The sequence below is a fragment of the Podarcis liolepis genome, assembly GCF_965112155.1.
Source record: "Podarcis liolepis genome assembly, chromosome: 2".
NCBI lineage: Eukaryota > Metazoa > Chordata > Lepidosauria > Squamata > Lacertidae > Podarcis > Podarcis liolepis.
In genome coordinates, this window is record NC_139555.1 from 37,780,817 (window position 1) to 37,797,004 (window position 16,188).

The following is a 16,188-nucleotide window of genomic DNA, read 5'->3' on the forward strand; positions in this document are numbered from 1 at the left end:
CTTTTTGCATTGCACTGCTGTTTAACTCCAGCTTCTTACACATGTGAAAGCTTATTTTGTAATACAGGCATAGGGAACCTCTGGCCCACAGACCAAATTAGGGCTGCCAGACTCCTAATTTGCGCCACAAAGCCATTCTCTTCCAGCCACACCCACCTGTCAGTCACCTGACAGCTCCTGATGTCACATGTGGGTCAGGTGAAGAGGAGGAAGAGTTTGGATTTGATATCCCGCTTTATCCTGCAGGAGTCTCAAAGCGGCTAACATTGTCCTTTCCTTTCCTCCCCCACAACAAACACTCTGTGAGGTGAGTGAGGCTGAGAGACTTCAGAGAAGTGTGACTAGCCCAAGATCACCCAGCAGCTGCATGTGGAGGAGCGGAGACGCGAACCTGGTTCACCAGATTACGAGTCTACCGCTCTTAACCACTACACCTACACCACACTGCAAAGGGATGTCTGTAGAGGGATGATTGGGAACCTTCTGGGACTGAGAAATTAACTGAGTGCCTGGGTGTATCGGCAGCATGGCTTGCATTCAGTTCTAAATTCAAACACAGTCCACTGCAGACCACACTTGAAAAGAAACGATCAGGACCCACCATATTATGCCTGTGCAGAAACTCTCAGTCCATCCTAGGTGCTCCAGACAAGCTGTTTGTTACTGAAAATTCATCCTGATTAGATGGCACTGCCTATAATGGGCATTCATTCTGAGCGGGGAGGTTAGATGATGTTGTGTCAAAGCAAGTGTCCTACCACACTTTCCAGGGTGCTTTTATTATCCCAAAAAGTCAGATCTTTAGAGGAAGTGAGTCAGCTGAACAAGACCTTCCCAATCAACTATAATTGCATGATCTGAATCTGCCAGTATGTGGTTGAATCCCACCAGAAAACAGAGACAGTATGGAAACACCTTTAGTTAAGCATCAAATGGAAACTTGTTCTTCAACGAGAGAGGAATGGTTGTAACACTTTGTGAGATGCACCTTTCTACATCATTAACTGACTTTCAGGAGGAAACCTTCGGGTCCCTTCCAACTCTACAATTCTATGATTTTATAGAGAGTGAGATAGAAAGGTTATTTATTGAATGGCTAAAAGTTTTCCCTTATAAGCAGCATGACACAGCAGTCTGGTGTTCAGAGATTGGTGTGTGGAGTTTGAATTGTGTCTGTATATAGAAGTAACTTGTACAAAGCTACGCTGTTTATTATAAAAGCAAATACAAATCAAGTTACTGTTCAGCAAGTTATGTTCCTGAGTCGTCCTGGCTACACTGACTAGGCAGCATGGTAGCAGAGAGTTTTGGTTGAGATCCATCAACATTTACAACTCTGTGGCTTTGATTAGACAACTTAAACAGTATTACCCTAGGTGTATCAATGCAGAAACAAGTACAGTCATATCTCGGGTTAAAGTAGCTTCGGGATGAATATTTTTGGGTTGCGCTCCGTGGCGACCCCGAAGTAACGGAGTGCATTTCTTCCAGGTTTCGCCACTCGCACATGCGCAGACGCTCAAAATGACATCACGCACATGCGCGGAACTGATGAAATGTGACCCGCGCACGCACAGATGCACAGTCACGTGTTACATTTGCTTCAGGATGTGAACGGGGCTCCAGAATGGATCCCGTTCGCATCCAGAGGTACCACTGTACATCAGAAAGAGAGAGCATTCCTTGTCTCAAGCATCTCTTTCCAGCTGCCAGATCACTTGAGGGAAGAAGTGAGCACGCACATCAGCCACTCTGCTTTTTAGCACTGACTCATCCCTGCAAGAAAGTCTGAGCTGAAATGAATATTTATATACAGTTCCCTCTTGTGAGCTAGTGAGCTGGTAAGCCTGAGCTTTGCTTTGCAGACTATTGGCAGGTAAACTGAGCTTTAAAAATAACTCCTTGAAGGGCCTCTGCAGCGAACAGCCCAGCCCTTTCTCTCCTACCACAAAGACCACCGTCATGAGACCACGAAAAAGGTGTGCCTATAGCCAGCTAGAAAAGCACAAAGAGTACCTGAGAGGATCAGCAGCAACAATCATGGTTTGCTTTCAAATACTTTTTATAAAAGGAAACAAACATGCAGCTTGTGTTGAGAGAGTAGGAAATCTTTTGCCATAACTGATACTGGATTTCCTCAGACAAAATAAAAAAATTCCTTCCAGTAGCACAGTAGTGCTACTGGAAGGAAAAAAAAATTCCTTCCAGTAGCACAGTAGTGCTACTGGAAGGAATTTTTTTATTTTGACTATGGCAGACCAACACGGCTACCTATCTGTAACTGGATTTCCTCAGAGTCATGGCAACATGTATTTTTCATTCTGTCTGACATACTATTCACTCAAAGCACATCCCCCCCACTCAAAGAATTCTGAGCACTGTATTTTGTTAAGAGTTGCTGGGAATTGTAACTCTGTGAGGAGTACAGTGCCCAAAATTCTTTGAGGGAAAGAATGTGTTTTAAAGGTATAGTATGTACACACAAACTATGTCTTATCTCCAAACCATGAACAATTGTTCAATCCCCAAAGCATTTCTTTGGTTACTGTGGTTAACAACTTGTCTCTATTGACTAAACTTTCAGGATGTTATTTTTATTTTTATTTAGGTTACTGATTTGATTGTGCAGAGTGTTTTGACTCAACAGCAGAGAAAAACCTTGAGAAAATGTTTGCCAAGATATCTTTGAGAGTTACAGATTTCTCTTCACTGTTATTTCCAAATTCCTACCTAGGGCACTGCATATAATACAACCTTTCTCAACTGATTCAACATCACATCTTTTACATTCTCTGTTTCACGGGTCTACCCAATCTGAACCCAATAGCCACGGTGCTTTATTGTCCCCCACAGAGTTGGTTGTGGATATGTGGGGACTGCAAACCAGTCTTGCTTTGTAGCACCTTCTCCCCGCACAACAACATCAGAGCACCCCTGCTGGATCCTGCCAAACTCCAGCTAGTCTACCATGCTTTTCCCCACAGCAGTCAGCTAGATTCTTGTAGGAGACTCACAAGCAAGGCTTCTACACAGTAGCCCTTTCTTGCAGTTGCTTTCCAGCATTTGGTGTTTCTGTCTTTGAAGGTTCCTTATAGCCACAGTGTCCAAGAACCATATATCCTAGATCGCCAATGTGATGCCTTCCAAATGTTGTTGGGTCCCAGCTCCCATCAGGTCCAGTTAGCATAGCCAATAGTCAGGGATGATGCGAACTGGAGCCCAACAACATGTAGAGGTCACTACAGTGGATACACCGTCAGAGGTGTGCCATACATTTAAAGCATATTTAAAGCACATGGCTTCCACCAAAGGATATTGGGAACTGAAGTTTTTTAAGGGCAACTGGAACTCACTGGAACTCAGTTCCAGCACCTCTCAAATGGGTGCCATTGCCATTATAAGAGAACCAGGGAGGTATTCATGGTGAGTTCTAGGATCCCCTTTTCTAGAAAAATAGCACTGTTAAGGGTGCTTTGAATCATAGCTCTGTCCAGGGTAAACTACACTTCCCAGAATTCTTTGGGGGAAGTCATGTGCTTTAAATGTATGGTGTGGATATCACTTAAGCTAATGGCCATCACCACCTCTTCTAAAAGTGCATTGCGCAGATGCTAGTGCTAACAATTGTCCTATATCCTACGTGACAGATACAGTGAACTATTAATCTATTAATCTTCAAGGGTAATGTAGAATTGTGCAGTGACATCTGGAGCCAGAGAAGCTTAGAATTATAGAATTGTAGAGTTGGAAGGCACCATGAAGGTCATTTACTGGAAAAATGTTTCTATGGTATTATCTAATCTAATGTCTTGTTTTAAAGCTATGTTATGTTGTGCTGTTGCTTTTTTACCTTTGTTATTTTCCTTGGCATCTTGACCATGAACTATGTAAAACTTTTCTGTAGCAGGGATGCAGTAAAACCAGATAGAGTTCATCATAACACCACACTAAGTGATGATTAGGGTTTGGGGTTCTTTTTACAAGCACATTAAAACAGCAGCCTAGGGGTTGTTTTGAAGCACATGTTTAGAAGGCCTGGGTGAACAAAAAGGTACAGTGGTGCCCCGCAAGACGAATGCCTCGCAAGACGAAAAACTCGCTAGACGAAAGGGTTTTTCGGTTTTTGCGTTGCTTCGCTAGATGAATTTGCCTATGGGTTTGCTTCGCAAGACGAAAACGTCTTGCGCTTTTTTCTTAAAGCCACTTGAAGAGGCGTAGTTGCGACGGACCGTGCTTCGCAAGACGAAAAACATCGCAAGATGAAAAGACTCGCGGAACGAATTACCGTATTTTTGGCACCATAACACTCACTTTTTTCCTCCTAGAAAGTAAGGGGGAATGTCTGTGCGTGTTATGGAGGGAATGCCTATGGGTGGCATGCCTACGGATTTTCCTCCTCTAAAAACTATGTGCGTGTTATGGTCGGGTGCGTGTTATAGAGCGAAAAATACGGTAATTTCGTCTTGCGAGGCACCACTGTATTCACTTAGTGCCTGAAATATGCATGTGAGATGTGCACTGCTAATGCTTTCTGCTTCCGGGGATATGAATCCATATCTGGCCACATGGAAACCCACCAAACAATTGACACCAATTCAGGGGTAACATCAGAGGCCGAGTCTGCAATGTGGCATTTCTAACTTGAAGCTCGTGTATCTCGCCATGAATGGGGACTTGAAGAGCTTCAACCATAGGCCTCATGAAGGTGTCCCTGCTATCTTAGGAGAGGCAGGTGGCCTTTTCATTGGTGGCACCACAAATGCAGAATGCTCTCCCTTTATCTGCTGCTTACATCATACACTTATCTGTCCCAGGTGACGACCTTTTTATTTTCCTGAGCTTTTCAGGTGTCATTTCAATCCTGCTAACTGCTTTTTAAATTGTGCAGCTTTCGTTCAATTTACAGTGCTTTTTTGTTGCGAATTGTTCCAGGAATGTTACTGATGGGTGTTATAGAAATACTTTAAATAAATAAGCAGTGAGTTACCACACTCTTCGCAATCTAGAAACCGCAATGGATTTTTAAAGTATATACTCAGCCAGCCAAATATCACACTGGACTCAGCTAGACTGGTAAAGAAAAAGAGATTTATATGTGTTGCACGTGTGATATAACTTTGTGCCACCAAATGACAACGTGGAGTCCCATTTTTCTCTACCTGTTTCCCCTGTTTAAATTTACAATGGCTTTAAACTGAAATGCTTCTTTGATGTGTCTAGATCCAGCCACTGATTATTATTTTTCTAAACCATCTTACAGTCCAGGTGTCAAAACAACCTTATAAATGTCTCTCAACCACACTGCAGCTGCCCCCACCAGTCCATTTCCTGAGCAAAAAGAGTGTGCTATAGACGGGAGCATTTGCAGGAAAGTGGGGTCTGTGGTCTTCTTAGTGGCTCTGAACCCAGGAAGCTTGTTTTGCTCAGTGTTGCTCAAGCCTGTCATTAGAGTGCACAGCACCTGCACACCTTGCTAGGCTGTTTGCTCACCAAAAGAGGTGCCACACATAAAGCTCCCATTCTGTGTGCCAACCCCTTCACTTTGCAGAAATTCTAGTGTTCCTAAGATCTTTGAGCTGCAGCACCGGCCCAGGATGTTTTGCCACCTGAGGCCAAATGCCCTGCCTCCTGTGCCACTGCTGCTTCTTTCACCATCACCAGGCAGTCTCCAGCACTGCAAAGGAACAGGCAGGACAGGCCTGGCCCACAGTGATCCTTTCAGCCGCTGATGCATGAGGAAGGGGAACGAAAAGGAGAAAGTCTCCTTCCCCCCCCTCCCCAATTGCTGCTGCATCTATGCTCCCCTTGTTGACACGGGAGGGGAACAAAGAGTTGGCAGGCAATGCAAGCAGGGCAATGCAAGCCCCTTGTAAGTATTATAAAATACTATGATTTATTTGTTTACCATTTTAAAAAAGATAAATCATTTTCCTTTCCCCATAAATGCATTTATTTAGTTATGAAAAGACTGATGACTTCACCCATTACATCAAAACCTTTTCCTACAAATCTTACATTATCCCAGTGTTTGAATAATGGTCGTCATGTATGGGCAGAAACTTTCATCAGCCCATACATTTCCGTACTTGCCCAGCTATGTCGTTCGTGCCTCCCCCAAGTAAACAGTTCTGCAAGCTTTCCAAGAATCACTGTCGCTCATTCATTTAACCGGCATTCCAGTTACCATAGTATTTGCCGGAAGACAGACATGGAGAAAAAAGTGCAGGGTATAATACATCATCTAATCATAAACCAGATTACCAATAGGCTCTCCAGGTCAAAGTATGATAACAACAGAATTCCAAAGCGTGTATGGAACCTCAGCTGACATCAGTGAGTGGGTTGCAAGAAAGTATAAATAAACAAACTCCTAGGATGACTAGTCCCAGAAGGAGGAGTAGAGAAACCCATGAATATCATGGCAGCTGGAAGACAGTAGGAGGAGAAATCTCATTGGCTGGTAAGAACATTTGTTGTACAAATGCGCACCACATATCTTCTTGTCTTTCTAGGATGTATGGCAACATTAGGAAATGTCAGTGTTGGAATGTAAACCAAAATTGTGCAAGGAGGATATCCTGTGGTGAGAGATGCCTCAAAAAAATACCTTTTGATGGAGATTGATTGAAATGTTTATAGCACATTCTTGATTGAAATATTTATTGCTCATTCTGGCCACAGAGGCCTGAGGAAAGGACCATTGCTTTGTGTGCAGAAGGTCGGAGGTATAATCCCTGGCATCTCCAGGTAGGTCTGTTAAAGACTGCTATCTGAAAACCAGGAAAGACACTACCAGACATAGACAATTCTGAACTAGATGGACCAACGGTCTGACTCAGTAAAAGGTAGCTTCCTAAATTCCTGTATACTCATAAACTTAGAAGTCTTGCTAAGCTCACTTTTAATCAGGAGTCAAATACACAGTATCGAACCCTGGGAAATTATGTTGTAGGAAACAAAAAATCACAAAGTCAAAAAACCTATGCAAATGTCTAAAAATACAAAATTATTACTTCTTACTATACATTATAATGCTGTCATAATGCTGCAACTCCATCATGACTGCAGAACAGCAAGCAAGAAAAACAAAAACACCCAAGCAGTGGGGGGGGGGGGGAACCCGCCCATGTGAGCTGAGCTGTTTTAAGGAGAGTGGGAGGTTTTGCAGACCACACTCTGAAGTGTGTGAATCACTCCTTAAAAAGAGGGTTTGGAAGAGCTGTGAGGACAGGGATTGGGGTGAGCTGTGAGAGAGTAGGCAAGGGGATGGGTAGTGTGTAAAGTGAAGGGGTTGTTCGGGTGTAAACTGAGAAGCAGGGTTGGCCTGGTGTCGGGAAAGGGGGAGTGGCAAAGGGGTTAGTAGGTAAGCAGGGTGGGTGGTATTCTTGCTAAAAAGTTTAAGTTTAAAGTATTATTTAAATGCCTTTTTTCCAGACAGTGACTTGTGCTTCCTTCAATTAAAGTGGTTATAATAACAATAATTGATCTTGATTCTTAGCAGATTCCAGCTTTGTTATTCATTGTGTACAGTAAATATTGCAGCAGTGGATTTTGCTGAGTCTGAGAATGACGGGATTATTCCATCTGGCAAGAGATCACTTCTAATTATTATACACATTATTCACAGTGTTGCGCCTCAGGCTGCACGTCATGTCTTCATAGACCATATTTTGTGTTTCTGCTGCCTTTCCTTTGTTGCAGCATTTCTTGATCTGTTAAAGGGGGAGAAAGCAGGCAGCAATTAATATGCATTGCTCACAGGGATCCATCCCAAAGGGCTGGAGTCAATATTGATAAGGGGAGGGATGGGTAGGCATGTGTTGATCTGATGCCCAGTGTGTTGGGGGAAAAATAGGGTATAGAAAAAGAGAGCTTTGGCCTCTTCTATACCCAAGCAATGATACAGATCACTACTATAGCAGCTTGAAGACATCTCTGCACCAGTCTGGAGAACCCTGGTTCAACTGACAAAGACTTTGAAACAATAGCACTAGGCAACTCACACTGAAAGTATTTTGCTGCAATTGTAATGGAAGCAAAATCTATCACAGGATTGTGATACATTAGGACTTGGAAGCAGGGGCAGCAGGTGTTGCTCCCTAGCTCACTGGGAGGCCAAATACCGGTACTTTGCATGCAGAAGGTCCTTGGTCCCATCCCCAGCATCTCCAGGTAGGTTTGGAAAGGACCACCATCTGAAACCCCGGAGAGCTGCTGCCAGCTAGTGTAGGCAAAACTGAACTAGATGGACCAATGGTCTGACTCAGTATAAGGCAGAATGTCTTTGCAGGGGAAACTCAGGAATGCAACAATTTAGGATGAACGTTATCTATGTGTTCAGAGATACAGGGCTTCTCCACACTTCCTGTTGTCCTGCTGCCTTCCTCTGGGGAAAACTGTGCTAGGAACAAACAGCAATTCAGATTTTTCACCAGATTGATGTTTGCTCCAACTGAGAGCTGAAGAGTTGGGTTTCCCTGGGAAAGGAGCAGGCAAGGGGAGAACCACTTGGATCCATGTCTAGAAAGCGTGGATCAAGCAGAAAACTACTCGGAAAAGCCCACGCTGTTGTGGTTGGCATCAATTCTGGGGGGAGAAAAGCTATCATGGGAGCACCTATCTTTTAGGTAAAGTCATCACTGGTATTACTCAGCTTTAATTATTGCAGAGGAAAAGCCATTAGTGTGCTTGTCTATTCTTTTAAATTGGGATAATTCTGCATACTCAGTATGTCAACATGCTTTGATGTAGTTTTGAATCTTCAGTCTATTTCTTTTCTCTTCAGCACTGAGATTGCATGAGCCCATTCAGTCCTGAAATAACTATGATACTGAGTCCAAGAGACCTTCTCGTTATTACGCCAACAATTTAGCAAATTATGGGGAAGGGGAGAGAGATTCTGATGCTATATACAGTACTTGGGAATATTTCCTCAGTGAGGTGCAAATCTTTTAGGAGGAAGACTGATGGAACTCAGCTAACATAAAGAAAAGTGTTAGTCATACTCACATCTATATGAGATAGGATAAAATATCCCAGTCCAACAAGCAAGAGCAGTGACATTAAGATAAGGATATATGGCACCCAGAGAAATGAAGGACACTCCATTAGCTTCATAGCTGAGGTCTCTTTAGAGATAGAAAGAGAGGAACATGTTTTGTTACTTTCCACACAAGCCTATGGTGAAGAAGAGTAAATCAGGAACCCAATTGCTATGCTGGGGTTGTGGATGCAAGTTTTGCCATTTACAAGTCTTTTTCCAAACATGCCCTAAGATATAAATGTCTGTCATGAACAGAATAATTAATGTTTGCTTAATTAACATTGTCTGTACTATCCTTAAAGAGTTAAGGGCATCGTCCAGAAGAGGGAGTCTCCCTGAATTCTGCCTCATCTCTGTCTCCTGGCCCACCTCCTCCCCTGCCTCTGAGTTTGGGCTGCCATCTGCCACAGCCTCTTTCTGCTCACTAAACCCCGTTGCTTCTTCAGCTTCTGACACCTCCTTCTCCCAGCCTGCTCCCACTTCTCCCTTTGACCACTCATCATCCGTCCTGTCCCCCCACCAATCCCCTGGCTCTGAGCCTTCTTCCACTGAGGGTTCCCTTGGGGATTCCCCAGTTGGTGCCTCCCAGCACTCCTCTGCATCCAGCCTGTACATGACAACTTACTGCACTGATGGTATGAGTTAGTTGGGCATACAGTGGTACCTTGGGTTACATACGCTTCAGGTTACAGACTCCGCTAACCCTGAAATAGTACCTCGGGTTAAGAACAGTTTCAGGTTAAGAACGGACCTCTGGAACGAATTAAGTACTTAACCCGAGGTACCACTGTATATATATGCACAGACACATTTTGCTAGATACTTGTCTTTCTCTTTGTAGCCAACAAATCGAGCTGCCATTCTCTCTAACTGTTGAAGTAATGATTGTTCCTGACCCACCTTTCACTGCCAAGATGATAGTGCTGAAATTCATTATCCTGGGCTCCTGGTTAATTATCAGGGTGCCACCACACAAATACCCATCACTGTCATTCTTCTTCACATGCTTCAGCATTATCGTCGATGCGTTCTTCAGCTCAAAGTACTCCATGCGATAAGCATATTCAGGAGCTTTGGTCATGTGTAGACCCTGCTTTTTCACATATAGCACATCCATGGCTTTCACAAGTGTCCGTCTCAAACGCAGCCCCGACATCGCCAGTTGGTCAAACTTGCAAGTAATATTGACAGACTCCCCTTCCTCAGCAGTAATAACTATTAGTTCTGGTTTGTTTTCTGTGACTTAAAGGGGGAAAAGGGGGGAGGGACAGGCATACAGGACAGGTGAGACTCTGAAGATATTTGCCGTATTGCTGTGAAATGATGGGACTTACCTATACACTTGCACAATTGACTTCAGTGGGTTTTAAGAATGATGGATTGCAACAGGTTTCAAATGCTGAAACCAGCAGGAGCTGAGAGTGGATGCAATCATTTCCAGTTTCTGAAATGGTGGAAGCCCTTTCACTCTTGAGTAGGAATGGACAGCACAGTCAATTTCAGTGACTCCCAGTTTCTTAGCTCCCCAGTCTTTAGTTCAGTTTGCCACATTCCTGTGTCATTTGCATTCTTTCAGTAACCAAGTCCTCATGAAAATAAGTCCACATTTTAGGGCGCATTTCTCCTAATAGACACATTTTTGTATGTTCTTTTCCCCGGCTTGTATATTTCTGCAGTGTACTTTGTTATTTTCCTTAGTGCATGCATTTTAATGCATGTTTTCCTAATAAAGAAATTTCTTCAGAAATATTTTGGTTAGAGAACTGCACTGCAAAATTTGGAAATGCAAATTCCAAAGGATACTGGTGTTTCAGTTTGTGCACTGTTTTGGGAAGCACAAATAAGGTGGTTCATATTAAAATGCAAAGTGAACCCAATTTCTTCCCAGGCTTCCTTGGGAGATAAAGGGGATACATATTCCTCCAGACAGTGCTACTGCTTCTCGGAATTCAGCACTTACACCGCAACTAGTTCCTGGAGAAATCAGATTTTCCTTACTAGCACCAACATGCTTTTGAGTTTTAGATATGAATGTGCTTGTCTGCAGTTGTCCATAGCCCCTGAAATATCACTGTTTGCAGGAGACAGATACAACACAGGGATGTTTAATTTTTTAAAAATAAAAAAATGCTTGTTATTGTTTTAGCATTTTTCTGGGTGCGTATTCTAATGTTGTGGGCAATGAGTTATGTGCTGCATGTGACCTTTAAGAGAAAATAATGGAGAATTTGAGCAAGAGAACCACCACCACCCCTCCAGAAGAAATGCCTACAACTTGAGATTATTATTTTATTTAGTTTCTTCACCCTGGAAGACTGTCTCTACCACGCACGCACGCGCACACACGCACACAGCACTGAAGAATGTCCCTTCCAGTTTTATTTGTTTGCCTGCTTAAAGGTATGAGCATGTTTTCTTTGTCCAGTCTCTCTGTAGTAAGACTGATCCCCCACATGGAAATTTAGGAAGCTTTGTTATACTGAATCAGACCACTGAGACATCTAGTGAAATATTGTCTATATAAGTGTGGTCCAATTTTTCATACTAATTGGGACGCAAGAGTACTTAAGCACAGAACCTGCGGCCCACACACTGAATTAAATTTCCATATCGTGAATTAAAGTGTTCACAATATGTTTAATATCATTTAATATACACAATATATTTAAATAAATATATATAATTAAATACACAATTAATATATTTAATTGATTTAATTATTTAAAAAATTTAATGTATGCACTTTTGTTAGCAACCCATGACACAAATGATAATTTTTTAAGATTTTAAGATTATTATTCTTGAATCTGGCGGGAAGGCCACAGGTTGAACCACCTTAGTCTACACCAGGGGTAGTCAAACTTTTTGTACCTACCGCCCACTAATGCATCTTTCTTGATGGTAAAATTTCCTTACCGCCCACCAGTGCTTGATGGAAGGAGGATTCAGCTTGTGCTGTAAAAAAACCCTGCTGCCCACCTAGAATCCTGAAACGCCCACTAGTGGGTGGTAGGGACCAGGTTGACAACCCCTGGTCTACACTGACTCACAATGACTTTCCAAGGTTTCTTAGCCCTACCTGGAGATGCCAGGGATTCACATTGGCCAATTTCACGCATAATGCCCAGCCATGGCTTGTTTAACAAAGTTAAGCACAGTTGACAAATAAACCATGAATTGTTTCTTTAAAGCTTGTTTTGTTTTACAGCTGCTCTTGCCTTTGTTGTTTGGTGAGTGTCTGGAGTGTAGTGGTCAAACAAACCATGGTTTACAAAGCGTGCTGAGTTCACATATACCATCAAATCAAGGTTCATAAGCCAACAACAAACCATGGTTTCAGACTGTGGCTTGCTAGCAGTAAGCAAACATAGCCAATCCATCGAAAAGGGTTCACACATAATTCTAAGCCATTAGTAAACCATGATTTAGTGGTATGTGGAAACCAGAGAACTGTTGCTGCAGTGTTTTCTAAAGACGCTCACTTTCATTGCAGAAAACCTACATTTCTCAGCATCTACCCCATAACATTATGTTAATAGGAAAATGCAAAGTTCCTGACGACTGTCATCCACCCACCCTGCCTACTGTCACAGAGAGGCCTATCAGAGCCCATTATCACCTTATTCTGGTACAGCCAAAATCATTTAGTTTAGATAACTTTTTTTTGCATAGACTCGAGGATCTGCTTTCTGCTGTTTTTATTTGAATATTTGATATCTTTTACTGTCTCCCCCCCCCCCAATTGAGAACTCAACATTTATGGAGGGGGAAATTAGGCACGATGAGGACTAGTTCTCAGAAAGCTTTGAGGAGAGTTCAGTATCTTAATCTTTTATATATAAATTTAGCTTAAACCACCATGTAGCCACTAATTATATTCATACACTCAGGTTTCAAAATTAATAATAGACTATTAACGTTGCCTGTAGCAGTATTTTTCTTTTCTGCAGACACAAACAGTGTTTTATTCACTGGCTGTGCAGCAGGCAAGCACACACGCACGCGCGCACACACACACACACACCAAACAAAAATCCCTGTCAAATGCCATGTTAATTGACTCTAGCTCAGTCATTTGATATCAAAAGAGGGTCAAACTGCACTTTACCTTCTACACACTTTTCAGAAAGCATTGCAAACTGGCTCCTTCTATTTTGCGAAAAAGCAGCTATATGACCCTGATCTGGAATCTGAACCACATCAAATCCCGCAATAGCTTACGATGAACACCACTTTTGAGTGCAAGATAGCAGCTGGGGTGGGGTGAGATTTTTTAGTAGGAAATTATTAACATGTAAATTCACTGTAAATGGCATCATGTATGCAGGGAAACATTTGGGCCATGTAGATTATATTTCCCAAATCCAAAAATCTTCAAAAACGTAAAGATCTCAAAATGGGAATTTCAAATTTGATACACATTTCAACTGGGGTGGGTGGGGGATAATGTTATTTTTCAAGAGTTAAAAGACATGAGCAGTTTCTACTTGTATGATGTTAACAGCTATGATGGCTATGTAGACAAAAGGGAGCCTCTGAAGCAGGACCAGTCGAATACGTTTTGGCACCCGAGGCAAACTACTAAATGGTGTCCCTTTGCCTACCAGAGAAGAAGGGGTGAAGATCTTCATCAAGAATGAGGGTGGGGAGAGAAGGATCCACATTGGGATCTCCTGCCCCTGTGAATCCTGCTGCCCTAAGCGATCACTTCACTGGGCTTCATGGGTCAGCCAGCCCTGCTCTGAGTTCACTTCAAGACAACTTGTTTATTGAGCATTTACCTTAATAATGTTTCAAAAAGTTTGCAATCCGATTGTATTTTTGAGCATTTGTTCTGTTTGTGGAGAGGTTAGAGAACATTGCATCAAGCAAACATTATACCACACTTCCTAGTGCATTTATCCATCACCTTCCTCAGCAAAAGGTCTGGAGGTTTGTTTGTTTTTCTTAGCAGGGGAGGCACAAGAGCTCCAAATCAAATTTAATTGCACAACCTGAATTTGCTGTTATGAGACTGAATCCCATCTGAAAATAGCAACCGTCTAGAAATGCCCCAAGAAACAGTAGAATGTTATTGGTAGAACCCTAGTTGCAGAAATGGGGAGGACTTTAGGGGGGAAATTAAGGAGGCAACCCCTCCACTCCCCGCCACAGATACAGATACAATGCAGCAAAGTCAGAAAAAATTGTAATTTTCTTATGCTCACCATCGGAGGCTGATGTTCCATGGGAAAGCAGGAAGAGAACATGCATGGCAAGCACCCAATTGGGCATTTTGCAGAATGACTCTCTTAAAACTCTGCAGCAGAACTGGCTTGTCACTGAAGTGACTGAACTGATTCTGAACTGAAAACACAGCAACCCTGAGGACTGATGTTAACCACAGCACAAGTCACATGTGACATGTTGAGCTCGTAAGTGTGATAGGTATGTGGGTAAGAAAATAAATAGATAATGAAACATTTTCAAGGCTCGGGGTTCAGAATTGTTTGTGCTTTATATGTCTGGGGAGCTGCAAGTCTCGTGTTTTTCCGAAGGCAAAGCTTTTGTACACAGCTGTTCAAGTAGACCAGCACCCAGCCACAGTAGTGCATATATTAGATGCTATAGGAAGTAGGGAGGCCAGATGCAAAAGAGGACAGGCTCCCATAGTGCACCTGTTAAGTGTTGTGTAGAAAAGAGGGGTTTCAGCAGGTGTAGCTGGCATAAGCTGTACCTAGTACAATTCCCTTTTCTACACAGCAGAGCCCTGTTCTCTTTTGCATCTGAAAGGCACGCAGTGAGTTACAAGTAACATACAGTAATTGGGGCCCCACTAGACACCACCTCAGAGCAGGGTAACATGTGCAGTGCTTGCTCTGCTCTCACCGCCATCTGTTACTGGACCTGTTGTTCTCCTGAATAGCTTATAAAATGGAGGAGTTAGAGCTATTTATAATGGATGCCATGTGAGATGGAGTCTGTGCCTCTCTCATGTGGTCAGGCTGGTGCTCCTAGATGTTGTCTCCTTACACTCTCCCCCAACCCAGGACAAAATGTCCCCTCTCTGTCCCAGCAGCTCTGCTTCCAGGGCACCATGCTGCCAGCCAAAAATGGAAAAAAATAGTAATTCTGTTTGTTAATCTGTGGGGATTCGATCATGCACAATTGCCACAGAATGGAACTCTCACTAACATAAGCTAACAAGAGAGACATTCTTCTTCTTTTTTCTTTCAGAAGCAAGGAGCAAGCTTGCCATCACTCTGCTCCAATTACAGTGGTACCTCAGGTTAAGTACTTAATTTGTTCCAGAGGTCCGTTCTTAACCTGAAACTGTTCTTAACCTGAAGCACCACTTTAGCTAATGGGGCCTCCTGCTGCCGCTGCGCCGCCAGAGCACGATTTCTGTTCTCATCCTGAAGCAAATTTCTTAACCTGAAGCACTATTTCTGGGTTAGCAGAGTCTGTAACCTGAAGCGTATGTAACCTGAAGCGTATGTAACCCGAGGTACCACTGTAATTTGAAAATTAACCAAAGTTATGAAAATAAACTTTTAAAAGCACACATACCTCCTTTCCCCCAATCCTCAGATATAGCCACTATCCATATCAGGTGGGAGGGGTGAGTTATGTGTGTCTAACAGACTCTTTATTCTACCCCTCCTCCTTCCTCTTCACAAAGGAATGTACAGTAGTCCTTTGCTGTATTAGGTATCATGGGGACTGAAATGAGGGTGCTGTGAAGGCTAAATTCAAAGATGGTGAGTGGAGCTGGCAGGGAGAGGCAGGAGGAGGCAGAAGTTTTTTCCACAGCTTGGATTTTAATCTGAGCCAGTGAAGAACTCATTGGATTATAAAGATTTCCCCTTCTTGTGGAGTTCCCAGAGCTTGTATAGGAGCCTAAGTTAAGTAAACATTGCTACCACCCCAGGTTTTAAATCAGAGGTAAAACCAGAGCAATTGACTGGTCCCATAAATGAAAATTAAAATGAGATTGCCATTCTGTTCAATGGGGCTTCACTCCTAAATTTGCAGCCTTAGTGTGGCTGAAACCAAAACTGACCAATAGTTGTATAGTTGGCTATGCCACTTCTCAGCTACTTTGCTAAGACACTCCTTTCAGGAGCTGGTAGACTAAGCTGGGGGCAGTTCTGGGGGCAGGGGGA

At 42.9% G+C, this 16,188-nt stretch overlaps 1 protein-coding gene across 2 annotated transcripts; it reads right to left on the reverse strand.

The window, feature by feature from the left end:
• Positions 1-5,926: 5,926 nt before the first annotated feature.
• LOC310699371 (uncharacterized protein) lies at positions 5,927-14,575 on the reverse strand. Of its 2 annotated transcripts, none has more exons than XM_083487080.1 (4): positions 14,251-14,575; positions 9,944-10,285; positions 9,010-9,128; positions 5,927-7,712 (listed from the first exon to the last, which is right to left on the reverse strand). In XM_083487080.1, the coding sequence occupies exons 1-4, from the start codon at positions 14,315-14,317 to the stop codon at positions 7,602-7,604; spliced, it is 639 nt and encodes a 212-aa protein (XP_083343206.1). In that variant the 5' UTR covers positions 14,318-14,575; the 3' UTR covers positions 5,927-7,601. The 2 variants fall into 2 exon arrangements, with proteins under 2 accessions (XP_083343206.1, XP_083343207.1); XM_083487081.1 differs by lacking the exon at positions 14,251-14,575 and adding an exon at positions 10,378-10,947.
• Positions 14,576-16,188: the final 1,613 nt, after the last annotated feature.

What these genes read in the sequence shown, in the direction of transcription:
- LOC310699371 (XM_083487080.1), bottom strand. Translation starts at nt 14,317, where the DNA reads ATGCCCAATTGGGTGCTTGCCATGCATGTTCTCTTCCTGCTTTCCCAT. An exon ending in TGGAACATCAGCCTCCGATG is followed by an intron (nt 10,286 to 14,250) that starts GTGAGCATAAGA and finishes TCCCCCTTTAAG; the next exon opens with TCACAGAAAACAAACCAGAA. An exon ending in TTATCCTATCTCATATAGAT is followed by an intron (nt 7,713 to 9,009) that starts GTGAGTATGACT and finishes CCCCTTTAACAG; the next exon opens with ATCAAGAAATGCTGCAACAA.